This window comes from Eptesicus fuscus, chromosome 5 (genome assembly GCF_027574615.1).
Source record: "Eptesicus fuscus isolate TK198812 chromosome 5, DD_ASM_mEF_20220401, whole genome shotgun sequence".
Taxonomy (NCBI): domain Eukaryota; kingdom Metazoa; phylum Chordata; class Mammalia; order Chiroptera; family Vespertilionidae; genus Eptesicus; species Eptesicus fuscus.
Window position 1 is genome coordinate 65,091,535 of NC_072477.1, and position 26,897 is coordinate 65,118,431.

Genomic DNA, 26,897 nt, shown 5'->3' on the forward strand with positions numbered 1-26,897 from the left:
GGATTGGCATGGAGAGACTGACACCTAGGGAGCCACCTGGCCATCCTCATCAGGTAACTTTTCCCCTCCTCTCCTCTAAGCAACACAGATCCTGCCAGGCCCACAGCCCGCCACTGTAGACAGTGGACTTCCTGGAACCCAGGAACCAGCCTGTGCGTCTCCAAAACTCTGCCGGCCCAAATCCCCATCCACTGTCAATTATTTACTCTGCCCAAGAGTGATGAGGCTGGAACCAGGCCAGGGAAGCTTACAAACTGCTCACCCCAGCCCTGCCATGTGCTTCCCCTCAGCCCAGATTTCTCATTCTCTGCAGGGACAAGGCCAGAGAGACTGGCTGCTCAGGTCTCCCCTGGAGCCCCAGGGGGTGGCCATGAAGGGGCAAAGTGTACCAAGTACACTAAGCAGAGGCATACACCTTATTTGCAAACTTTCCTGGGCTCCTGGAGCCTTGGCCCTGAGATCCAGGCCTGCGTTGGGTTCAGACACCAAGGAATCCTGGGGAAGGCAGAGAGGGACCACCCACCTGCTGCCCCAGCTGTGTCAGCCTGAGGTCTGGAGGACCCTCTGCAGGGCGGATATCGGTGCAAATGCCCGGATGGGGTCTGGGAGAAACTCAAAGCTGCGGGAGCAGGGTGGTGAAGGTGCTAGAAAGCCCTGGCTCCATCGGCTCCTCTAGCTGGAGCCTGAGCCCCAGAACCCAGCCACAGAGGTTTCTGAAGTGTCCCCTTCACCCTCATCTCCCCGGAGAAAGCTGGGCATCCTTCTGCTCCCACCCTCTGCACATGGGCCACATCCCCCATGATCCTCTGCACAGCTCTAAGCCCAGCCCAGGGGCAAAATTAAAGCCCACGGTTTAGTGACCTGGGATCCTGAGTTTGCCCTCACACCTGGGAAATACCTTGCCTCCTGCTGATGTTCCTGGAACTGGCTGAGTCCCTAACATCAGGCCCTTGACACCCAGCCTTCAGGGTGAGCCTCAGCAGCGTCTTCACCCAGGCTCTCCTGCCGGACGGAAGACTCCGGAGCCTGCTCTGGCGGCAGGAGCTTGGCTGCCAGGACAGGCGGGGCACCTGGGACTTGCTTTGGGACGTGCCGGCTCTGCTCAGCCTGACTCAGGAGGCACAGGGCCTGAGGCTGTGCTGTAGCTTCCACTCCTCTCCAACCTCCTCACTGCCCCAGCATGCATCGCTCGGTGCCAGCAGGGAAAAGGTGGCGGGCTCATCTCTCTTCCTGCTGAAGACCCCGTGGTCGCGGATACTCTGGACCTTGGTTGGGGACTCCCTTGGGCCACATCCCCCATGATCCTCTGCACAGAGAGGAGGATGGAGTAGGTCCCAGGGTCCCTGCACCGGGGGAGACAGTGGCTGGAACTCTTTGCAGGGAGGCACTCCCAGGATCCTACAGGAAGCTGGGTAGGGGGTCCCTGCTGGAGAACTCCTCCACAAGGGTCCAGGGTCAGTCATCAGTGAACAGTAGTCCAGGTGAGACCATCTTTCAATGGGGAGGATGGAGCCCCAAGGCCCCAGGGGAAAAAGAATCCTATGAGTTAACATGTTCCTTCAATATCCTATTTGGCTAAAACAAACCTATGAAATTCTAGATACCCACAGGGCAGTGGGGGCAGTTTGCATGGTTTGACAGAGAAGCACAGTCCTGGGAAGGCAGACTAGCACGGGGTCGTGAGCTCTGGCCTTGCAGACCTGGGTTTGAATCCTAACGATGTCACCGACTAGCTCTGAGGCTGAGGGCAAGTGATCCTTCCTGAGCCTCAGTTTCTCGTCTGTGAAATGAGAGGCAATGAGGCTACTATCTTACAAGGTTGTTGGGAGATTAAATCAAGTTCATATATGTAATATGTTAGTATAGCACCTAGAAACATGACAAGCACATAGCAATTATATAGAAACTGCTGGCTTTTTGCTAAACATTTTATCACCATTAATACCTTTAGCCTCAGAACACGGTGTGAGGTTGAAACTATGGTTAGTCCCACTATGTACGTATGAGGAAAAGAAGGCACTGAGATGTGTAGTGACTTGCCCAGAGTCACACCGCAAACAAGTGGAGGACCAGGGTTTAGATCCAGTCAGCCTGGCTGGGAGGCTGCCCTCGTCCACTCCACTCCACTGCCCCTAGTAGGACCAGTCGGAATTGTTGCCAGAGGCCATCCTCTGGGTGTTCCATGTTAGCGATGTCTGAGAGGTGAAGAGAAATGGGGTTTCGCTTCATTAGGGAAAAATGTCCTGCCAGGGGATGGGGGCTTTCTGAGGTTGAGAGGCTCTCCGTGACCCTGAGGTTTGAGCGTGAGCAACAATGCTCACATTGGGCAACGTGGCTGGATGAAAAGTGAGCATCTGGGGGCACTTCTTAGTAGGCCCAAGAGACTTCAGAGGGTGGGCTGCCCCTGCCCTCCCCTCTGTTTTGAAGCGGGCATTGCAGCACAGCACCCTGCAGGGCCCGGGACCCCAGCCAGCACCGTCTCTGTGGCATGCAGTGACGGGATCTGGGTGCAGGGAGGAAAGGGAGCCAGGTGTCTAAAAACGCATGAAATCCCTGCCAATGTCAACCTCTGGCTTAAGAGTTGCAGAGTTGACATGTTGCTGGTGTCACTGGAGCTAATCCCTTAGTAATGACCCGTCATAATGATCAGGGAGGGGAGACAAGCCTACTTTGCTGGGAGGCTTACATGTGCTCTGCCAGAAAGATGACCGAATGACGGGGACACTCCGCACGGAGCCACGGGAGGGGGACGATGCCGGGACCCAGGGGAGAGGGGTGGGGGGTGGGGCATGAGTCCCAGCTGGCTTTGCTGTGGTCCGTTGTCCTGTAAGGCTCTCTGCGGGGAGTGGAGAGTCACGTCCCGTGGACACTGAGCCAGCCCCTAGCGAGGAGCACCTGCGCGGAGCAGAGGCCGGCTCCCGGGGGGAGAAAAGACTTCCGCTCACAAGCACGGCAGTGGGGCAGGTGCTGGGAGGGTGCGAGGCAGGAAGCAGCTCTGGCTTCCTCACACATGTCCCATCCAGGCCATGACAAATGTCCACCTTGCTGCCTCTGCCCCTGAGGCTTCTTATCAAAAACGTGTGCAGGGCGCCCAGAAGGAGCTACACAGCCAGGCCTCGCGAAGAGCAGAAACCCTGGGTCCCAGCAGTGCCAAGGACCTCCATTGCAGGGGTTTGGGGCATCACCCCAGTGGCCTGTGCCCAGAAGGACTTAGCCACACCCTACCTGTCCTCTGCTTTCCCTGCCACCTTCTTCTGCGCCTCTTCTCTGTCTCCACCCCCCCCCCCCGCCCCCCCAGCTTCTGCCCACTTCGTTTCTTCTTCCTCCTCACGGGGCTGTCTCTGGGCCGACTGATCTCGCCGGCATCGTCACACACAATGACCCTTCACCCACTGCTCACAGTAACGCCTGATGCTCTTGGGGTTTCCTAATTTCCACCCAAGAGAAGGTGAATACCTGTGGCTCCCCAAGGCGCAGCCTCCCTGGAGTCATGCGTCCACTTCCTGTCCAGAGGGCAGGCTGGGCAGTGGGGTCACACGCTTTACCAGAGGGCTGCCCTCTCTGGGAACTCTGGGATGGGGTGACCCCGAACTGACATGTCCAGCGGGGTGGCCATTCCTCAGTCCTCAGCTCCCTGCTTTCTCCACCACACTGTGCAATCCTGTCTCTGACGGGGAGAGAGTCCCACACATCCCAACCCCCCTCCTTGGTTCCATGGCTGCTGCAGCCCAGAACCACTGCCCCAGGACAGAGGTGGGCAAAGGCCATCTGGCCCCAGAGTACCTGGCAGTGCCACCAAGCCTCTCAAGAGAAGCCTGGCCCAGACTGGTGGGCTCAGGAACGAGCAGAAAGGACTCATGTGTCTGCCGTTTCTCTGCAGGGGGAGGCCTCCGCCTGCTGGCGACTCACCGTGAGGGTCCTGGAGGCTCGGGGCCTGGGCTGGGCTGACGTGTGTGAGTAACTGTCTCCTGGGCTTCAGGGCTATAGGGGTGACTGGGTCCCAAGGGAAGGGCCCAACACGTGCCTTGGGACTGGCCTGGGGTGGGTTGTCCACTGTGGCCTCCGGGGTCTTGGTGGGAATCTGGCAAGGCCCCCGGAGAGGGGTGTGAGGAATTCTCTCTCACGATGATTCTCTTGACATTGGCAGTGAGCGAGGCAGACCCCTATGTGGTCCTACAGCTGCCAACCGTACCTGGAATAAAGTTTAAGACCAAAACAGTCACCAACTCCAGCCATCCTGTCTGGAATGAGACCTTCAGTTTCCTAATCCAGAGTCAGGTTAAGGTAAAGGTCATGCCACCCACCCGAGGACAGGCTATACCTCGCGCAGGGAGGGCTCTGGGGTTAGAGCACACTTTCCTCCAGGGCTTAGAGGAACTGGGGAGAGGGTGTCTCTGGGCCCCAGCCTGGATGCGCTGTATAGGAGACAGTGTGTGAGCCCAGGGCCCGGGGGCCTGACCTCCAGCAAGTGGCTGGTCCTCTCGCTGGCCATCCATGGAATGGAGACAGTAAGAATCCCCTCCTGACTCGGGTTGCTGTGAGGTTAAACATAATGCACTCCTAGTACACCGCCTGGTACATGCAGTGCCTTAGGGAACCAGCAAAGCAGGGGTGTGATGGGGGAGGAGAGATTCTTTGAAAGAATTTTATTTTTTATAAAAATAAAAATTAGCAGGGTAAATTGGGAACTTTTCTGGGTTTTCTTTTACTACTTGTGAGTTTTGCTGTTATTTTTATTTTGAAGTACAAAGCATGGAGGAGTAATCTTTGCTGGCTCTGATGTAGGCTGTAGCCACGAGTAAATATGTACCAAGTTGTTCTCTGGTCCTAGAATGTTCTGGAGCTGAGTGTCTATGATGAGGACTCAGTCACAGAGGACGACGCCTGCTGCACGTTTCTCTACGACATCTCCGACGTCATCCCTGGCAAGCTGCTCCGGAAGACCTTCTCCCTGCGCCCCCAGGTGCGTGGGGCGTCCCCCTGGATCCAGGCTAAGGAAGTTGCACAGTTCCTCCCATCTGTTGGGGTGCTGCTGGGTTGAACTGATTCACCGAAAGAGGCAAACCCCTCCCGGAGATATTTACATTTTAATAGGAAAGGCAAGGCTCAACTTGATAGTTATAGACTAAGTCATTCGATGGAGAGATTTCACTGTCTGTGGGAGGAGGTTTTGGTGGAGAACTTCCTAATGTCCTCAAAAAACAACTTTGTATAACTAACCCTTCGGGCTTTTGTGGCTTCGTCACTCCTCCTTACTGCCTCTCACCTCCCGTGTGCCCAAGGCCTGCTGGGTGAAGGTCTCTGTGTTCTTTCTCCAGCAGGTGACGGCGGGGGTGGAGGAGGCCAGAGTTCTGGGGTTGGTCCCCACTCAAGAGGAAGATGAAATGGGCCCTGGGCCTCAAGCCTCTTTTGGCTTGTGCTCCTTACCTTCCCCCTCAGCCTTGCCGGAGACCTGTTCTCCGCAGACTTACCAGCTGTGGTAACTTGGGCAGATAGCCCATCCCTAAGCCTCAATTTCCTCATCTGTAAAATGGGAAGAATTGTAATATTGTGCCTCCCTTAGGGACTTGAGGTGATGAAATAATGAATGTAGAAGAACTCTGTCAACTCTGAAGACTTATATAAATGTGGATGACTTGCTCATCTTTGATTCCAGGGACAGGAGGAACTGGATGTGGAGTTTCTGATGGAAAAAACGTGAGTACTCAGAGGAAAGGCGGAGGCGGGTAGGGGTAGGGTAAGAGATCACCCAAAGGATGTGTAAGCATGCATATAAGCATAATCCATGGACACAGGCAGTAGAGGGGTAAGGGCATGTGCTGGGGAGTGGGAATGTCTGGGGAGAGGTCAATGGGGTGAAAAGGAGACATATGTAATTCTTTAAATAATTTAATATATTTTATTGATTTTTTACAGAGAGGAAGGGAGAGGGATAGAGAGTTAGAAACATCAATGAGAGAGAAACATCGATCAGCTGCCTCCTGCACGCCCACTACTGGGGATGTGCCCGCAACCAAGGTACATGCCCTTGACCGGAATCGAACCCGGGACCCTTCAGTCCCCAGGCCGACGCTCTATCCACTGAGCTAAACCAGTTAGGGCCTTTAAATAATTTAAATTAAAAAATTTAAAAAAAGAAAGAAAGAAACGTGAGTAGTCTCACACAGCCCAGGGAGTGTCTAAGGACCCAGGCTTTATTTAGGGAAATGTCATTGACCCAGATCTTCCCAATGGTCTGTCCAACCCAGATTCCCTGTCCCTCATCTCCCCAAACCTGCCAGACTGGGGGTGGGATCCTTTTTAAAAAATATATTTTTTATTGATTTTATTTTTATTTATTTCAGAAAGGAAGGGAGAGAAAGAAAGAGATAGAAACATCCATGATGAGAGATAATCATTGATCAGCTGCCTCCTGCATACTCCACACTGGGGAACAAGCCTGCAACCCGGGCACGTGCCCCGACCGGGAATCGAACCGTGACCTCCTGGTTCATAGGTGGAGGCTCAAGCACTGAGCCACACCAGCTGGGCTAGGGGTTCCTTTTAGAGAAATGAGGAGAGGAAGGTTTTCTCTGCTCTACTCTCTCTCTTCACCTTTCACTCTTCAGAAGCATCTCCCCGCACCCTGAATAGTATCCAGGACTTAGAGAACCCTCACATCATCCAGGAGTCCCCACGGGGTGGAGCCTGGGCTGGGAGGGGGCAGGTTAGCGTAGGGAGCTTTAGCTTTTGCAAGGCCAGACTGTGGACTGTTTGATTTTCCAGGTCAGACCGCCCAGAAAATCTCATCACCAACAACGTCCTTGTGGTAACCATTGCCTTCCCAGGCTTATGAGGGGAGCCGAGGTGGGGGTGGGCCAGATGGGACAAAGCAAGGACAGAGCTTTGCGGCAGACCACCCCTGGCCTCCCAGCTAGGTGGTCACCTGGGAATGTGGTCAGGGGGCAGGGGACTGAGAGGGGCTGAAGGAAACATGGAGAGAGGGAGGCTGAGGCTCTGCTGTGAGAAGGTTCTGCTCAAGGCTGTATGGCTGAGGGGATGATGGGGGAATTGTTAGTCCATCCTGATGTGTTTGGTCACCTGTAATGAACTCATAGTTCTCAGCCCCAGAAGAGGAAGCCCTGGCCAGAAAGCCATGTGGGTCAGGCCCCGCTCAGGTTATTACTTAACTAGAGGCCCGATGCATGAAGATTCGTGCAAGAATAGGCCTTCCTTCCCCTGGCTGCCGGCACCGCCTTTGCTCTGGCCTGGAGCCGCCTTCTGCCTCTTGCCTTGTCATGTCAATTTGCATATTCCCTCCTTATTGGCTGTGGGTGCTGCCATCTTTGTTGCGGAGTTATGGTCAATTTGCATATTCTGTCTTTATTAGATAGGATAGGATATGGAGGTAACTGATGCTCAGAGGGAGTGTCCAGGGGGGTGCACTTCCAGTCTGGGAGCTTTGGGATAGGGTCAGGGGGGGTCAGTCAGCTCTTCCTTGAGACAGTGGAGAGTCCTGGTCGGCAATCCTAAACACAGCAAGCTCACAAAGCTGCCATGGAGAGGAAAGGGCACATGGTGGCGAGAGACGCATTTGAAACTTTCTACTCAAAGTGCAGTCCTTCACAAGCAAGCTGACCGGGAGCAGGGCCAGGCCCAGCAGGAGGTGGATAAGGCACCTAGAGCCCCAAATTGAAGGGGGCACCACCTCAGGGTCCTGCGACTGCCTGTTGGACGGACTAGCGTTACTTTTGCGGATGCAGGCATACCCCGCTGTATGGGGCTCGCTTTATTGCTCTTCGCAGATGTTGCATTTGTTTACACATTGAAGGCAAGACCTTCCAACCGGCAAAAGGATTCCGACTCACTCTGTTGTGACTCTCATTTTATTGCGCTGGTCTGCAAGGGAGCCCACAATATTTTTGAGGGATGCCTGCACACATCAGAATAGTCACCCCATGGCAGCTGCCCTTATCTGAGGTGATGGAGACCTGGGGGGCTGGGGGGGGGCGGGCTGTGCTGATGAACTCGGCAGTTCTGCAGGAATGGGCTGCAGCTGTCAGCTGGCATGCATTACAGAGAGAACGCAGCAGGCTTGTTTGGCAAGTCAGTTAAGTGGAGGGCAGTCGGGAGGTGCTCTAGTTGCTAAAATGTCAAGGATTTATCTGATCCATTTCATTGCCCTGTAGACCGGTGGTTTGTATAATACTCTTAGGGAGCAGCTGTAGTAGAATGAACGCATCCTCCAGGTTGAAGCTGTAGAGCAGGGGTCCTCAAACTTTTTAAACAGGGGGCCAGTTCACTGTCCCTCCGACCGTTGGAGGGCTGGACTATAGTTTTAAAAAAACTATGAACAAATTCCTATGCACACTGCACATATCTTATTTTGAAGTAAAAAAACAAAACGGCAAAAACACCCGCATGTGGCCCGCGGGCCGTAGTTTGAGGACGCCTGCTGTAGAGAAACGCAGAGATTGAAAAAAACACACACAAAACTGTGCCTGGCAGCTGGGGGGCCTGCAGAGATTCCAGAAGTTCGGCAAATCTAGGAGCGCTTGGGGGTGGGTAGAGATGGGGCTCCCCTGGCTTAGCAGTTTCAGCGCATCAGAGGTGGGGTGAGGGTTTTCTGGTCCAGTCCCACTCTGGACCCCACTTCTTGTTCTGTGTGTGGTGGATTTGGGACGGTGGGGCTCAGAGGGTGAGGTTGAGGGGACCGCAACCCTGCCCATGATGTGGTCTGCACCAGGCTCGAGAGCTGTCATGCCTGGATATCCGCCTGGAGAGCACGGGGAACCCAGCCGAGGTCTCAGGTGAGACCCGCTCAGAACCAGGTCTGACCTCTGCTCGGAATGTGGGGGGTAGATGGGGTGGCTGGGAAACCCATACAGGGCAGGGGGTGAGCGGCAGGGCAGAGCTTGCCTCTTCTTGCCCACAGAGCAGAAGGGCAACAGGTCTCCCCGGGGCAGGAGGGTCCCCTGACCTGGAGGAGGGCATGTCACAGGAGGTGGGAGTTCCATGGGGGATGGGGCCCAGCAGGCTGGGGAGGGCCCTTTCCAGCATCCTGTTTGCCATGGTCTAGCCACAGGGCCTTCATCATGTCCAGGCAGTACTGCCGGTGTTCTGGGTCCTTCCCCTAATGTCACCCTTCTCCCTCTCTCCCTAGATCAGGACAACCTGGAGCTGGAGCTGGTGCTGAAGGGGTCCTATGAAGACACGCAGACCTCGGCCCTGGGCACAGCCTCTGCCTTCCGCTTTCACTACATGGCGGCTCAAGAGGCAGAGCTGAGAGGGCGCCTGAGGGTGGGTCTTTGGGTCTCGACTCTGGAGATTTTTCACCAACCTGGGCCCTGGGCTAGCTCCAGCTGCTGCAGGCCCCTCCCTGGCCTTCCCCCTGCCAAGGCCAGTCCCCTGCGGCTGTGTCAGCCTCCCCCAGTTAGGCACATGCCCTTGGCAGACAGGAGGGTCGCCAGGGCCTGGAGTGGGTGTGGGGAGGGGCTGTTACACTATGTCTGCCTGAGCCCTTTAATGGCTCCTCCAGTGATGCTCTCAGAAAAAATCTTATGTCTGTGCCCACAGGCCCTGCACAGCCTGGCCCCTGCCCACCTCTGCTGCCTCGTTTGATCCACGTTCCCCTCATTCATGATGCCCCAGCCATAGCTTGTCCCTTCTTGCTTTTCAGACATGCCAGTGCTTTCCCCGTCCCCCTTTGTCTCCTTCCAAGGCTGCTTCCTCCTCCTCCTTTTTCTCCTCCTCCTCCTCCTCATTTAGATCTCAGCTCAAATGGTACCCCTTCAGAGGGGCTCTCCCACCTTAAATAGACCTCATACATCCCACTTCTGGTTATCTTATCACACTGCTTGTTTCCTTTACAACACAGGAATGTTAGGTCCTGACCTGTTTCTTTGTAAATTCTTTATAATTCATACACGATCCAGTTAGAACAATGTCAGAGGCAGCAAGAGCTCTGCATGAGCACTGCTGCTCTGAGTTGCTCTGAATCCGTGTATTTCTCTGAATTCTTCCCGACTACGCCAGGCTAGGTTCCTTCTTGAACCCTGCGCGCTACACTAACTGTTGGGAACTTAGTCCAAGTTCCTCCTTTATCCTCTGCTCACTAGTTACAGGTGTTGGGTCTGAGCCCCTCTCCCTGGGGCTGGACCTCTTAGGACGCCAGGTCGTAGACAGAGAAGCCATGAGAAGTTGTGGGTGTATAAGAATGAGTCTTTATTGCAGAAGCCAGTGGCCACATAGCCATCAGACAAGAACAGTCCTCACAGCAAAGTCCATACAGGCAGCCATACTAGCACGCCGGCTGGTGAACACATATCTTTCCCACATAGTAGCATTAATCTCTGTACCCACAGCTGTTATCTGAACAGCCGCATGCTGCCCCCCAGACTCACTGCCTCACACATAGTAGCAGCACCTGAGCTCTCTACCTCAGCAGCTTCTCCTGTCTCCCCTGCCCAGCACACTGGCTGGTTAACATGGTAGCGATATCTGAGCTCTCTGTGAGCTCTTAGCCTTATATCGTAGCAGTACCAACTCTCAGCTCCATCTGAGAAGCTGCCTCTAGCTGTCAGTATCATGCATTATACCATTTAGACAAAGGAGGCCTCTAGCCACCATGTCATCAATCATTTGGGTTATAGAAGGGCACAGCGTACCGTGAGATTGCTGTGGCCTTGCAGCGTGTTCAGTGGGCCTTGGACATCCCAGCATACTATCAACAAGGCCTCCACACTCTAATTAGCCTTGACTATCTGGGGACTCTGGCATGGTTCTCACAAACAATAACTAAATATTAGCTATTATTACATTAAATAAATATTAGCTCTTATTATTTTGATGTGTTTTTTATTAATTTTAGAGAGAAAGGAAGGGAGAGGGAGAGAGAGAAACATCAATGTGAGAGAAACATTTATCAGTTGCTTCCCGCAACCTGGGTATGTGCTCTGACCAAGAATCGAACCCACAATTCTTTAGTGCATGGGATGATGCTCCAACCAACTGGGCCACACCGGCTAGGGTGATATTAGCTATTATTTTTATAATTATAATTATTACTAGAGGCCTGGTGCATGAATTCATGCACCAGTGGGGTCCCTCGGCCTGGCCAGCGATCGAGGCCTATCAGGGGGCCAGCCGGCGGGGGCGGGGGGGGGGGGGTGTAGGGGGGAGGTGGGGAAGGGGCTGCGGGAGGTTGGCTGTGGGAGCGCACTGACCACCAGGGGGCAGCTCCTGCATTGAGTATCTGCCCCCAGGTGATCAGTGCGCATCATAGCGACTGGTCCACCAGTCGTTCTGGTCGTTCTGGTTGTACGATCGTAATGGTCATTTAGGCTTTTAAATATAGAGATAATTTTAATAAATATAAATATTGTAATTATTTTTATATTACCAGGGAAGGACTGTGTCTGTCTGGATCACTGTTTAGCTACTCAGTAAGGGTTTGTTGAGTGAATGAATGAGTGAATGAATATTTCCCTCCAGAGCTGCAAAAGCCAAGACCTGAACTCAGACATCTCAGCAGGGCACCTCGCTATGCCTCTGAAGTCCTTGACTATGGGGAAGGAGATGATCGTTGATGTTCCTGCTACAAATGTAAGTGGCCTCAACTGGATGGGAAGTGCCAGTGAGAATAAAGATGGGGGAGCCCAAGGCCCCTAGTGGATATTCACATTCCCTGCAGGGCCTTGGACATTCTGAGCAAAGTCTCTTGCTTTGATTTCAGGCCCCAGGAATGAGGCTACAGCTCAAGGCTGAGGGCTGGTAAGGGACATTTATATCTGTCGGGGACAGTAAGGGGTGGTCACAGGGCAGGGAAGTGCTGTGGAAAGACTGGTCCTTGGAGTTTGGAGCAGGGTGTTATTTGGCAGCTATTGTGGGCTTGGCCAACCAGTGGCTGAGCTCTGCAGGTGCCCCCTGACCCTTGGACCCTCTGCTGCCCCAGCCCTAAGGAGCTGGCCGTGCGCTTGGGCTTCGACCTATGTGTGGAGGAGAAAGCTTTCCTGAGCAGAAGGAAGCAGGTGGTGGCCAAGGCCCTGAAGAAGGCCTTGCAGTTGGACAGAGACCTACAGGAAGATGAGGTTTGGGGGATACATAGGGGTGGGGGTGCAGATACCTTGGACTGGCCTTAAGGGAGTACCTGATTCCTATGCCCTCTCCAGACACTCCAGTCAGCAGAGACTGGGGAGTGAGCGTGTGGGAGGAGATATGGAGCATGGGTGAGCTCTGGGGTCCGCATTCCCTTTGGAGCTGTGTCCAGGGCTGAGAGCAGTCACTTCCTGGGGAGGGGCTGGGTGATAGCTCTAACTCTGACTGCACCAGGCCCTGACCCCGTCCTGATCAGGCCCCTTCTCTGGAGGCAGGAGGCAGCTCTATCCCTGTCCTTGTTAAGCCAGCCTGTGTCTTTGTGTGGTCCAGGTCCCCATCGTGGGGATCATGGCCACAGGAGGAGGTGCCCGGGCCATGACCTCTCTCTATGGCCACCTGTTGGCTCTGAAAAAGCTGGGACTCCTGGACTGTGTGACGTACTTCAGCGGCATCTCGGGAGCTACATGGTGAGGGCCCTGGGGACTGGAGAATCAGAGATGACAGGCCCCAGAGGGGAGGGGAGGGGACACCAGAGGGACCTGCAATATGGGGAAACCAAGTAGTTGTGAGCAGTATGGTCTGATGGGTGCCAAGTGGCTGTGTCAGAAGGGAGGAAACAGAAATTGCGGAAGTCCTGCCATGAGGGAGGCATTACAGGATTTCCTCGCCATGCTTCTGAAGAGGTCTAAGGCAACTGATTCAGAAGGAGCTGGGTTTGAGTCTCCACAACACCACTTACTGGCTGGGTAATCTCAACCAGCTTATGTCCTCTGATTCTCGTTGACTCATCTCCAAAATAGGGGTAATAATAGCACATCCTCCATAGGGTTAGAGTGGGACAGCTCAAGTAAAGCACTTAACATGCCTGACGCGTTCCCGGAACTCCAAATTGATAGCTCTTTTTTCTTTAATTGTTATTCCCTCATTTAGTATTCAAAACACTCTCTAGGGCGGTTTCTCTTATTGTCCCTATAGTATAGATGAGGAAATTGAGGTCAAGAGGTGCTATTTTACCTAAAGACAAAATTGTTTCCCTACACGCCAGCCTGCCTATAATGAAATGAAACTGTTCACTGTTAGAGATGCATTCCTTTGAATCTTATTGAAATGGGACTTAAAGAAGTGAAAGAGGATATTCACCTCAAAGAGTTTGGGTGACAGCCGTTGACAAGCAGCCTCACAGGGCTTTGGGACAGGCCTCTGAAGATGGAGATAGGGTCTAGAGCTGTGCTGTACGTCACAGTAGCTGTAGCCACGTGCGGTTATTGGCCACTTGAAATGTGCTTAGTCCAAATTGAGTTGTATGAATTTTGAATACCACGTTTGGAAAAATGTAAATTTATCTTAATTTTTTATATTAATTACATATTGAAAATGATCATTTAAATTAAATATATTAAAATTAATTTTTACTCATCTTTTTTAAAGTGTAGTTACCAGGAATCATTAATTACATACGTGGCTCACATTATATTCATATCGAACAGCCCTGATCTAGGAGGAGGGAAAGCCCTGAAGCATTTCCCAGAAAGGCGGAGCTTTGGTGGCGGGAACAAAATGTTGGGAGAAATCTCCAGGGTTGGAAGAAGCAGTTGCAGCAACCGGTGCTGGGCCTCATCATCCTATTGTACCGTCCCTTTGTTCTCCCAGGACAATGGCCCAACTATATGGGGACCCTGAGTGGTCGCAGAAGGACCTCGAGGGGCCCATCCGATATGCCCGGGAACACCTGGCCCAGAGCAAGCTGGAAGCCTTCTCCTCGGAGCAGCTGGCAAGCTACCGCCAGGAGCTGGAGCGGCGAACGGAGGAGGGGCGCCCCACAACCTTTGTGGACCTGTGGGCTCTCGTGCTGGAGTTCATGCTGCACAACCAGGTAGGGCACCTGTGCATGCGGGGTGGAGCGTGAGTGCAATGGGCAAGGCTGTGGCAACCCCACAGCTAGTTGACGTGCATGCGCATGTCTGCAGGGTCAGCGTCCTGGACCCTTGGTTAAAGAATGTGGAAACCATTGTGTTTCAGTGTCTGCCCAGCTTTGGGATGCTGCCTTTATGAGTCAGGCTATTCTTCAATTAAATTGCCATGAAACTGAAATTTCTGGGCCTCCCAAGGACTAGGGACCAGACCATGCTAAAGGCGGTTCAGCAGACAAAGCTTTTGCATGCGTTTAAGAGTCAGTGAGATTGTTCAAACAGCTTTTATTTTATTTATATTACAACTAGAGGCCCGGTGCACGAAATTCGTGCACGAAGGGGGGTTGTCCCTCAGCCCAGCCTGTACCCTCTCCAATATGGGACCCCTAGAGGGATGTCCAACTGCCCGTTTAGGCCCGATCCCACCGGGGATTGGGCCTAAACGGGCAGTCGGACATCCCTCTCACAATCCAGGACTGCTGGCTCCCAACTGCTTGCCTGCCTGCCTTCCTGATTGCCCCTAACCGCTTCTGCCTGCCAGCCTGATCACCCCCTAACCACTCTGCTGCCAGCCTGTTTGCCCCCAACTTCCCTCCTCTGCCGGCCTGGTCACCCCTAACTGCCCTCCCCTGCAGGGTTGATCGCCTCCAACTGCCCTCCCTTGCAGGCTTGGTCCCTCTCAACTGCCCTCCCTTGCAGGCCGGGTGCCTCCCAAACTGCCCTCTCCTGCTGGCCATCTTGTGGTGGCCATCTTGTGTCCACATGGGGGCAGGATCTTTGACCACATAGGGGCAGCTATATTGTGTGTTGCAGTGATGATCAATCTGTATATTACTCTTTTATTAGATAGGATAGAGGCCTGGTACAGGGGTGGGGGCCAGCTGGTTTGCCCTGAAGGGCGTCCCAGATCAGGTGGGGGTTCCCTTGGGGTGTAGGGCGGCCTGAGCGAGGGGCCTGTGGTGGTTTGCAGGCCGGCCACACCCCCTGGCAACCCAAGTGGAGGCCTTGGTATCTGGAATTTATTTTCCTTCTACAATTGAAACTTTGTAGCCTGGAGTGGAGCCAAGCCTGGGGCTCCCTCCAAGGCTGGCAGCCATTTGTGTTGGGGTTATAATTGAAACTTTGTTGCCTTAAGCGGGTGAGCCCGGCCAGGGTGTGCGGAAAGCTTTGCTTCCCCTGTTGCCGGCGGCAACTCTGGCCTGCTCTCTCAAGCTCCATTCTGCCGCCATTTGTTTGAATTTGTTTACCTTCTATAATTGAAACTTTGTAGCTTGAGTGGAGGCTTACGCCTGGCAAGGGCAGGAGAAAAGCTTGGCTTCCTCTGTTACCTAGGAAATCTTGCTCTCTGTGGCTGTAGCCATCTTGGTTTGGGTTAATTTGCATACTCACTCTGATTGGATGGTGGACGTGGCTTGTGGGCGTGGCTTGTGGGTGTGTCGGAGGTATGGTCAATTTGCATATTTGTCTATTATTAGATAGGATATGAAATATATTCTTTCTCTTCATTATCATGGTAGTATTAAAAGAAAGATTCTGGTGCCAGATTCCTGCGTTCTAGCCCTTATGCGTCTCACTAGCTACATGTCCTTAGGAAAGTTACTTACCCTCTCTGTGCCTCAATTTTCTCACCTGTACAATAGGAATGAGAATGGTACTTACCTAACAGGGTTGTTGTGAGCAATCAATGGTACTTGCCATAGAGTAAGCATTCAGTATTAGCTTGTAAATTTCTTTTCTATTTTCCTAACACCATTAAGACCAACCTGAGCATATAAATTTTTTATATATTGCTTCTTTAAGGAAAGCTTAGTAAGTTAACTACTGAATATTACATTAAACGATACAATTATTAAAATCAGTGATTTTTTGCACTATTGTTTTACCACATATAATTATCTGAACAAAGTTTTGTTTTTTTTTAAATATATTTTTATTGATTTTCTACAGAGAGGAAGAGAGAGGGATAGAGAGTTAGAAACATCGATGAGAGAGAAACATCGATCAGCTGCCTCTTGCACACCCCCTACTGGGGATGTGCCCACAACCAAGGTACATGCACTTGACCGGAATCGAACCCGGGACCCTTGAGTCCTCAGGCTGACGCTCTATCCACTGAGCCAAACCGGTTTTGGCTGAACAAAGTTTTTTTTAAAGCATTTGAAACAACTAAATCACAAAAAGTATATTTAACATGCATAACAAAAGTAAACTATCAGCCCTAACCAGTTTGGCTCAGTGGATAGAGCGTCGGCCTGCGGACTGAAGGGTCCCAGGTTTGATTCCGGTCAAGGGCATGTGCCTTGGTTGCGGGCACATCCCCAGTAGGGGGTGTGCAGGAGGCAGCTGATCGATGTTTCTCTCTCATCGATGTTTCTAACTTTCTATCTCTCTCCCTTCCTCTCTGTAAAAAAACAATAAAATATATTTTTAAAAAAGTAAACTATCAAATATACTAGCAAAGGAAAGATTCTTACTTGTCTTATCTTTGAGTGTCAGGAGTTTGACCAAGAATAATTATCATGTAAACTAACTAAAAATGAATTTGCTTTGATTAAAAAAATTTTTTTATTCTTGCTGAGAAGCACAGTGCTACTTGGAGATTACCAGCCATTCTTATTTTTTATTTATTAAAAATATTTGTTTTAGCCCTGGCTGGTATGGCTCAGTTGGTTGAGCATTGTCCCATGCACTGAGAGGTCACAGGTTCAATTCCCTGTCAGGGCACAGGCCCAGGTTGCAGACTTCATCCCCTCCCCCGCCGAACCCCCTACCCCCCTCAGGTACCTGTGGGAGGCAGCCATCAATGTTTCTCTTTCTTTCTCTCTTTCTCCCTCTCCATTCTTCTCTCTTTAAAAAAAACAAAAACACAACAAAAAATATATACATTTACTTTTTTAAAAATCTTAATATTGTTAAATATTTATTATGATAATCTTCAGACCTAATAAAATGCATAAAGCATAAAGAATAATGTAATTAATATTCATGATCTCATCAACCAGCCTAAGAAATGAAATGTAACTGAAAGAGTTAAAGCTCCTAGTGGCCCTCCCCCCTCCCCCCAGTCCCATTTCCCTCCTGCTCTCAGCGGTAATCACTATTCTGAATTTAGGTTTATGAGAACGTATCTGCAATCTATATACATATTTTACTATATTACATAATATATAACATGTATTGTATATGCTGTTATTATGTACTCTATTATACATACCTTTACCAGGTATACTTTTATTAAAAATGTACATCCTTAAGATAAATATATTATTTACACAAATGGCTTTGTACAGGTCTCCCTGTGCACATGTGTTAGAGAGTCTCTGTGCCTTGAAGTTGTACACCCAGTAGTGCAATTGTTAGGCCACTGGGTACATGTACCTTCAACTTTTCTAGCTATTGTTCCCCCAAAGGGTTGTATTAATTCATACCCCCCCCCCACCACCACCAGTGTATCATAACTTCTTTTCCCTACATGCTCTTCAGGTTTTAAAATTTTTATTTTATGGGTATGAAATGAAATTTTATTGTAGTTTTTCATTTTCTTGGTTTTTAGTGAGATTGATCATATTTTCAAGTGTATTTTCATTGGGACTTCCTTTTCTGTGGATAACTACTCAAATTCTTTTATATTTTTCTATTTAGTTCATCTTTTTATATTATTTTGTAGGAATTCTTTCTATATCCTGGATATTAATCCTTTACCAAATCTAATAGATTTTTATGCATAATTTTAATATAACCCAATGTATTATTCTTTTTCTTCATGGTTTGTGCTTTTTGGGTCTTCTTAAGAAATCTTTCCCTATCTTGAAGTTATAAAATATTGTCCTATATATTCTTATAAAAGTTTTAAAGATTTGTCTTTTACAATTAGGACTTGAATCTGCCCAGAGTTTATCTTCAGGTATGACGTGAATAGGAATCCAGGTTTTTTTCCCTCATATAGATAGCAAACTTTTCCAATATCATTTATTGTTTTTCCCCCTCCACTGATCGGCCTTGCTGCTTCTGTCATGTGTCAGCTTTCATATATTCACAGGGCTCTTCCAGAGCTCCCTGTTCCGTTCTGATGAGACTGACTTTCTATCCTGTGTCAATATCACACTGGCTTAGTTACTCTGCCTTTGTAATACATCTTGGTATCTGACAGGGCAAATTATCTGTATCTGCCACCTTGGTTCTTCTCAGAATGATGTTGGCTACTTTTGGCCCTCTGCTCTTCTGTATACATAATAGAATCAGCTAGTCAAATTTCATGATAAATGGGATTTTCATTGAAATGGCATTGAATTTATAAAACCAACATAATTACTTGAAATATTTTTATTTTATTAATATATCCTTGTATTCTTTCATCTACTGTTTAAATTCATGTTCAGTTTTGAGAGTGTTTGTTTTATTAACGGACTTTTCTGCCTAGTGGCACCAATTAGTTACTATAGAGTGGGAGAAGCTTGTTAACTCTTCATTTTACAAGGCACTAGAAAATGCAGTTTGACCATAGGCCATAAAGAAGACTAATTTAATTACCATTTGATCCTCCAGTAATGACTCAATGCACAGTTCTTGTTTTATTAATCTACACTAATAAAAGAGTAACATGCTAAGAGTACCTTCAGGATGCCCACCAGCCAATCAGGAGTAAGTATGCAAATTAACCCAACAAAGATGGCAGGTTAATTTGCATACACAGGCACTGAGCGGCCGGGGGCGTTCCGAACCACCCCAACCGTTCTGGGCCTCTGGGCAGCATGGGAAGGTGGAAAGGCAGCTCCAGCCAGAGTGAAAGCGGTGCTGGCAGCCAGGGGAAGGAAGGCCCATTCTTGCACGAATCTTCGTGCATCGGGCCTCTAGTATATATATGTATATTTTATTGATTTCAGAGAGGAAGGAAAAGGGGGAGAGAGAGATGGAAACATCAAAGCTGAGAGAGAATCATCAGTTGGCTGCCTCCTCATGCTCCCCCCTGGGTATCAAGCCAGCAGCAACCCGGGCATGTGCCCTGACTGGGAATTGAACGATGACCTCCTAGTTCATAGGTTGATGCTCAACCTATGAACTGAGCCACACTGGCCATGCTCAGTGCACAGTTTTATGTACAGGTTCATTATAGTAATTTTTTAAAAAGAAAAAACTTAATTAGTTTTTTCTGTTCACAAGAATAAAAATTCCTGTGGTATTATTGAGCAATAATGTATTCCTTAAAATGGGCACCCATTTGGCTTTAAAAATATCCCAATAGAAAAGCTTTTCAAATATTATTTCTTTTTTCTTAGTTATCATGCTTTATCCCTTTCTTAAAAAATATTTTTATTGATTTCAGAGATGAAGGAAAAAGGAGGAGAGAGAGATAGAAACATCAATGATGATGGAGAGTCATTGATTGGCTGCCTCCGGCATGCCCCACACTACAGATCGAGCCCACAACCCCTGCATGTGCCTTGACCAGGAATCAAACTGTAACCTTCTAGTTTATAGGTCGATACTCAATCACTGAGCCACACTGGCCAGATCATGCTTTATTTCTTAAAGCTGACATTCATTGTGTGCTTTTAAAAATAATTCTTTATTCAGCCATCGCTGGTTTGGCTGAGTGGACAGTGTCGGCCTGCGGACCCAAGGGTCCCGGGTTTGATTCCTGTCAAGGGCACGTACCTTGGTTGCAGGCTCCTCCCTGGCCTGGGCCCTGGTTGGGGCACGTACAGGAGGCAACTAATGGATGTGTTTCTCTCACATTGATGTTTCTCTCTGTCTTTCCCTCTCTCTTCCCACTCTCTCTAAAAAAAAATCACTGGGAAAAAATATCCTTGGATGAAGATTAAAAAAAAATTCTTTATTCAGACAAATTTAGTGTTGATTTTAAACTTGTCTTTAGATAAAAATAAGTATCTGTACTATACTAATCTACAATACCAAAAGTAATTTAAAAATACTAGAAAATGTAATTCCCTTCACATCAAATTACAATTTCATTAATATTAAGTATTGTCAGAGAAATATTATACCTTGAATTTTACTCAGAACAACTATATTAGTTCACATACTTCTATAATATTGCTTCAGTTTTTGTAAAAAAATCCCTTGTAAAATTCACTAGTTATAATCAGTGCTTCTCAAACTCTCCTTTGAAACTTTTGTCTTTAGCCTTTTACTGGCGAGCACTGAACAGCTTAGAAGCTGCTCGCCATTCAAGGAGAAGCTTTTTTCTCTTATCTTTTCCTGAGTTACGGTCTTACATGATTTTCTTTAACTTTGGACGAAAGGTTTCACACACTCATTCGCCCCACCCTGTCACCAACACTGCACCCCGTGCCCTTACTTCAGGTGGCCCTCCAGCATCAGAGTGGCATTCTGCTGGGTTAGGGGTCCTCATTGGGAACTAGGAGGCTAGAGGCCCAGAGGCCTGCCGTGACTTACCGGTGAGCTATTCCAGGAAAAGGAATCCTGTTTCAGTCGATGGAGGGGTGTGCTGATCCCTTTCCAAACCTTTCCTCAGAGCAGAAATTGTGCATCTGAGTAAAAGGACACATCTCCCCTCATCATACGTGGCATAACCAGGCCAACAGGATTCCTAACTAAAAAGACTTTGAGAATGGAAAATGCAGGTATTAATCAGGCCCCCTCCTTTCTCAGCACACACACATTCACAACTGCAGGACTGATTTGCAGATAAGATGGATCATCAGTGCCTGCGGCTTAAGCCATATGGGGGTTTTTCCTGTGGATTCCCCAAAACTCAAGTCATATTGGGTGTCACCGAGGAAGTGGGGGAGAGACTGTGGCTGACACAGGGGTGCTCTCATCCAATGACTGAGGGCTGATGGGAAGAGGAAGTTCACCGGTGGGAGGGGTCTCCTTGCTGGATGGGCTGGGCAAGCGTCCTGGGACACACATCTACGTGGCTGAATCCTCAGAATCACCTGCGGGAGATTTTTAAAAGGCAAATTCCTAAGTGGTTTCTCAGAATGGACCCAGTAATCTGTACATGTGCCAAACTCTCTAAGTAAGCCTGAGGATGAGGGCTGATACGGCAGGTTGGGAACCGCCTCGGCCTCGCTGCTGAGGGAGGTGCCCTCCAGCTCAGAGCCTCAGAGAGGGGCAGCACGTCGTGGTACGTGCACTGCTCCGTCAGGAACAGCCCAGGGCCTGTGGCAGCAGGATTCCCCCCACGGTGGGGCTCCAGGCAGCCACCAGCATTAACCTTGCTGATGCTCGAGATGAACCCTGTTTGCATCTCTGGTCAGGGATAGAACGAGAACTTTCTGTGCCCCTAGAACTCCCCAGAAGGCTAGACACAGCCCTTGCCATCAAACACGGAGCCTGGAGTGTTACTGAAGAGAAGATTAGAAACGGGAGGCAAGGATAAACTAGGGCATGGTGAGGGCAGGCAGAGACTCTAGGAAAACATTAGGGAGGGGCTAGACCCGGAACGGCATTAAGGTGAACCTGACAGGGCAGCTGTCCCCTGGCAGACCTTACCGTGTACACTAAAGGGGCACGCTTTTTTTAATTTTTCACTTGTTGTTTAGTTATTTAGTAACTGAGGTAACATTGCTATAGCATATTTTAACTGACTTTTAAATGGGCACAGCTGCTAACACAGATAGCTTACATATTCAATATACAATTCCTACTTATAGGAAGAAACATCCTTATGGGACCAATTTCCCAGCTTACTTCCTTTCCTCACTCTTACAGTTACTTAGAGAATAGGTATTAGGGTCTGAGTTTCCTTGCAGATGAGCTCTCACTGTCTCTTTGGGCAAAAGTCAATGACAGTAAGTAAGACCTTTTTCTTGACCACCCCAAGAGAGTATTTCTTATTTGCTCTCCATCTACTCTAGTCTGCACCCAGAGTTCCCTCTCATTGTTCCTCTAACCCAGTGGTTCCCAACCTTTTTTTTTTTTTTTTTTTTAGCCATGCCCCTAAGCATCTCTAAAATCCTGATGACCCCACTGTGACATATAATTCTTATTATTCAAAAATTGAACTCCCATTCACGTGGAGGAAGCCTAAAAGGCAATTAACTTGGTCTAAACAAGCTTCCAAAGAAGATGGCATCCATGAAAGAGAAAAAATAGAATAACGAAAGGACAGTTGAAGTACTGAGGAAGAAATCACTAAGAAATTGTTAAAAAAATAATAATAATATGAAGAGATATGAAAAATAGCAAATAAAGTTTCAAAACATATAATAGAGAACTGAAATGCACAAATATGTGACAATATACACTTATATACTGTAGATGAGGCCCCTAGAACCATAAGAAATGCCAAAAATTCACTGTGAATAACTCATTCTCGAATTGCCCCTCTTAAAAATCCAAGTGCCCCATGTTGGGAACCACTGCTCTAACCACTCCCACACTCCAATCGTGGCTTGAATAAGGTGGACTGTAAAATCTGGGTGGCCTTCCACATGTGAAAAGACCTTGCAGGGACTTCACCCTGCTCCTGAAGCTGTGACCAGCAGGCCCCTACCTGCCTCTCATGCCCCACATCCAACCAGGCCAAGTGGTGGTGACTCTACCTCTAAACCATTCCAACCTCACCGCCACTGCCCTGACTCAGGCCATCTCCAACCCTCCCCTCCTTGTCGCTCCTCATCTTCCTGCCAGTTCAACTTCCAACCTACGAGGGGATTCCGTGTCCTTTCTAGACCATACGTGTGCCTAGATGTATGTGCACCTTCGTGGCTGTGCGTCAGGGTCGACACCCCTCCACCCTGAACCACAGGATGCGGGGCGGGATGACTGTTGACACTGCAGTGCCCCCTTGTGAGGGGCACTCTCTGGGGAGGCACAGAGCACAGCCTGCATAGCCCACAGGGTGACCCTGTGCTCAGAACATCGGGGCAGGAGTGGTAACTGAATGCGTACAGCGACCCATACCACCCAAATCCTAACGGGGAGCTGCCTCCTACCCACAGCCTGTCCCCACCCACCCTGTCCCAATGGAGTTGCCCCCTCTAGGGTGCTCCTAACCTCACTCAGGCCCTGTGCCCCTCCTCCCCCAGGTGATGGATCGGAAGCTGTCAGGACAGAGAGCTGCGCTGACGCAGGGCCAGAACCCTCTGCCCCTCTACTTGAGCCTCAATGTCAAGGAGAACAACCTGGAGACTTCCGACTTCAAGGGTACAGTCCTCAGTCCTGCCCACTCCACCCTCCGACATGCACACACGTGCGCACACCCACAGCTGCTCTGGACACTGTGGGTCCCCAGAGAATTCAAACAGGAAACTCCTGCGTAGATGGCCCAGCCTTCAGGAAGGGTGGTGGTCCTGGTGGTGATGAGCCAGACAGTGGACCTTGCTGGCCTGGAGGTGGGTGGGGTGGTGGTGATGGTGGTGATGGTGGTGAGGGGGTGGTCAAGGGGCTGGGTGGGGTAGTGGTCAGCTCAGGAGTCAGCCAGGCAGGGAGGAGGCTGAGGCCTGCTGGGGGCAGAACCTTTGACTCCTATCAGAGCTGGGGCTCCCCCTGCCCGTTCTTCCCTCATTCCCACGCTCCCTCCTGCCCCTTAGAGTGGGTCGAGTTCTCCCCCTACGAGGTCGGATTCCTGAAGTATGGAGCCTTTGTCCCGTCTGAGCTCTTCGGCTCCGAGTTCTTTATGGGGCAGCTGATGAGGAGGCTCCCTGAGTCCCGGATCTGCTTCCTGGAAGGTGAGGTGACCCTGAAGGCCCTGGCCAGGCCTGTGCCAGGCCTCCTTGACTGGATGTGACTCCTGTGCTCAGGTCTGGCAGAGCCCCTGAGAGGGCCGCACTGGGCTGCGGGGAGGAGGCATTGCAGAGGCAGCCTGCCCCTCCTCTCATTTTCCACCTGCACCCAGGGGTGGGGGCCGCTGGCTTCCAGGCCATGGGGGGCAGGGCGCTGAGGCCGGGGGCTGACCTTTCATGGGGTTTGGTCTTCAGGTATCTGGAGCAACATTTTCTCCCTGAATTTGCTGGATGTCTGGTATGACCTCACCAGCTCTGGTGATGCCTGGAAGCAGCACATCGAGGACAGGATCAGGAACCTGGGTAGGAAAAGGAGGCAGCAAGGGGAGCCTGGAATGAGGTCGCTTCCCCTTCAGATGCCAGGGGTGGGGGGCTCTCAGGGGAGGCAGGACCAGGCATCGCCAGGACCAACGTCTGTTTCCCTGGGCCCAGAGGAGCCCCCTGCCTCCTTGAGGACCTCCTCATGGCTGGAGGCCTTGTGGCTGCAGCCCGGAACAGCACTGGCCCAGGCATTTAAGGGCGTCCTGACAGGCAGGCCGCTCTGCCAGCACAGCTCCAACTTCCTCCAGGGCCTGCAGCTGCACCAGGACTACCGCAGCCGGGAAGAGTTCTCTACCTGGGCAGGTAAGGGCGCTGCCGTGTGTCCTTGGGCAACAAGGTTAGACTCCAAGGTGGAGTTGGACTGTGGCTGGGACTGGCAGAGGCCTTGGGGGTCATAGCACCCAATCCTGGGGTGTGGCCTGGAGAAGGTAATGGGAAGGGCAGGTGTCATGTGCATTCAGGGAGTGACACCAGAGGTAAGAAGGGGACATGGGAGCAAATGCAATAGGAAGGAGGGGATTGTGAGTGGGTGACCCGTGGCAGAGTGGCTGCCCCTGACTGTCTCTCCTCCCCCATCAGACAGCCAGCTAGACGCCACCCCTGGCCAGCTGACCCCGCAGGAGCCCCAGCTCTGCCTGGTGGATGCCGGCTACTTCCTCAACACCAGCGCCCCCTCTATGCTCCGGCCAGGCCGCAGGCTGGACCTCATACTCTCCTTCGACTACTCCCTGTCCTCGCCTTTTGAGGTGCTTCTGGTTGCTCGGCCAGACTGAGCTCCTGGGGCGAGCAGCAGGGCCCCTGGGTCACTGGCCCAGACCACCAGAGACCCCAAAGGGAGGGAGGGGTGAGAGGCTCTGACCAATGCTCCTGCCAGGTCCTTGGCTGGAAAGGGCAGTGGAGGAGCTGGAGCGCTGGGCTCCCAGGACAGGTGGACAGGGAGGAAGCATGCCAGGCCTGCCCCAAAAGGAACAGCCGGTCAGAGCAGGGAGGAGACTCTGGCCCGTCCATATCCATCCCACCAGAGCCTCCCTGAGACTCTGGAGAAGTGGGGACTGAGGCCCTCTAGGCTCTGGGACTTGAATAGCCCAGCAAGACCAATCCGAAATCGGGCCGGAGGTGTGGGGTACCCCAACTAAAGATTTTAACCAGACAGCATTGCAGACCAATGGCATCCTTTGCCTCCCTCTGAGCGTCACGGGGCCATGAACAGGAACCAGTTGTCTGGACTCTGGGCAGGCAGTCTGGGCGGGAGCCATCCTAGCATTTCTAGAGCGCAGACCTGGATGACCAGGAAGTAGCTGGTTCTCTCTGGGGCCCTCTCCCCAACCAGACGCTGCAGCAGACTGAGGTGTACTGCCGAGGCCTGGGGCTGCCGTTCCCCCGCGTGGAGCCCAGCCCACAGGACCAGCGCCAGCCCAAGGAGTGCCATCTCTTCTCGGACCCCACCTGCCCCGAGGCCCCTGTCCTGCTGCACTTCCCATTGGTCAATGCCTCTTTCAAGGACCACTCAGCCCCAGGTGAGGCAGCCCCTCCCTCCATAACAGCCTGGCAGCCTTGGGCCCTCCCCAGTGCCCCTGTGGCCAGCAGAGAGGGAGGAGAGTCTCAAGGCTAGTCCCCTCACCCCCCGTTTTGGACATGGCAGTGCCCTGGTGTCTGTTGCAGATGCCCACATCCCTGCAGGTGCCCTCTGTTTGCAAAGTCACTGTGCTGCTGTCCTCTTTGTCATGACCCCATGCTCTTGTGCCACACCCCTTGCCTAGCAAGTTCCCCTAGCTACACCTGGGCCCCCCAGCTCTCCTGCTTTGTAGGGTGGAGTTCCAAGAATCCCCACATCCGGAGGCAACCTGCATTGTCACCGTCTGCAGCCTGCTCCACTGCTCCACTGCTGCTCCACCAGGCACCGAGTTGTTGGAGGAGTTCATAAAAGTTCCCCAGGCTAGACAGCCAGGAAAGAGAGGCCCCGGTCCCCCTCTCTCAGAGGCCCCTAAACCCCCCTGGGGTTTCACTCGGCCTCTAGTGAGCTGGGACTCTTTCTCAGTGAGCGAGGCCTGTCTGCAGCCCCTGAAATCCAAACCCTTATCACATTCCTTTCCACCCTCGCCTTCCACCAACTGGTCAGACTTTTCTCTCCTTTTGCTGGGAAAACCCACTTCCTGCCTTTGTGCATTATTCCTGGTTTTCTACTTCCCACCATAATTCCAAACCTTCCAGCTTTACTCTTAACATGCTCAGCATACATCTTGGAATTCTCTTCTTCTCTCAGCAAATACTGGTTCTTCCAAAGCAAAAATCCTTTGGTTTTATCATTATTAAGAATCCATTCACTAACCTACTTGACTTTGTTGTTCTGGCTGTTTCCAGCTTACCCCTGAAGGTGATATAGATATATAAGTTTACCTGAATATTCAGGTGGGATATTCAGTTACCTGAATAGTGGAAGACATGAATGCTACAAGGAAATAAAATGTGAGGAGCAGCAAACTCTTCATATCTCAAAAGAGAATCCTACTACCCACATTTATATTTCTGGGCAAAGACATAGAGGGCTGGGAGAGAAGCAAGGAGCCCCTTCAGTGGGGAACAGCCCACCCCTGTGCCCAGTTGTGGAGGCTTCTGAGTGCTGCTCCTAACTCCCTCCTACCCCCGAGCAGGTATCCAGTGCAGCCCTACAGAGCTACCGGCCGGCCAGGTGGATCTCACTGGGGCCACCTCACCCTACTCCCTGTTCAACATGACCTACAAGGAGGAAGACTTTGACCGCCTGCTGCAACTCAGTGCTTACAATGTGCAGAACAGCCAGGGTACCATCCTGCAGGCGTTGAAGATGGCTCTGAAGCACCAGACGCTGGCGGCCAGGCTTCCAGGGGCACCGTCTTGA

The 26,897-nt window shown here is 51.0% G+C and overlaps 1 protein-coding gene across 1 annotated transcript; it reads left to right on the forward strand.

Annotated features, from left to right (window-relative positions):
• Positions 1-8: 8 nt before the first annotated feature.
• PLA2G4D (phospholipase A2 group IVD) lies at positions 9-26,897 on the forward strand. Its single transcript, XM_008143035.3, has 20 exons — positions 9-53; positions 3,881-3,953; positions 4,148-4,284; positions 4,832-4,963; positions 5,657-5,697; positions 6,766-6,808; positions 8,726-8,789; positions 9,143-9,279; positions 11,473-11,583; positions 11,714-11,751; positions 11,933-12,068; positions 12,406-12,542; positions 13,726-13,948; positions 23,003-23,120; positions 23,507-23,644; positions 23,894-24,001; positions 24,131-24,322; positions 24,599-24,765; positions 25,350-25,536; positions 26,671-26,897. The coding sequence occupies exons 1-20, from the start codon at positions 9-11 to the stop codon at positions 26,895-26,897; spliced, it is 2,454 nt and encodes an 817-aa protein (XP_008141257.2).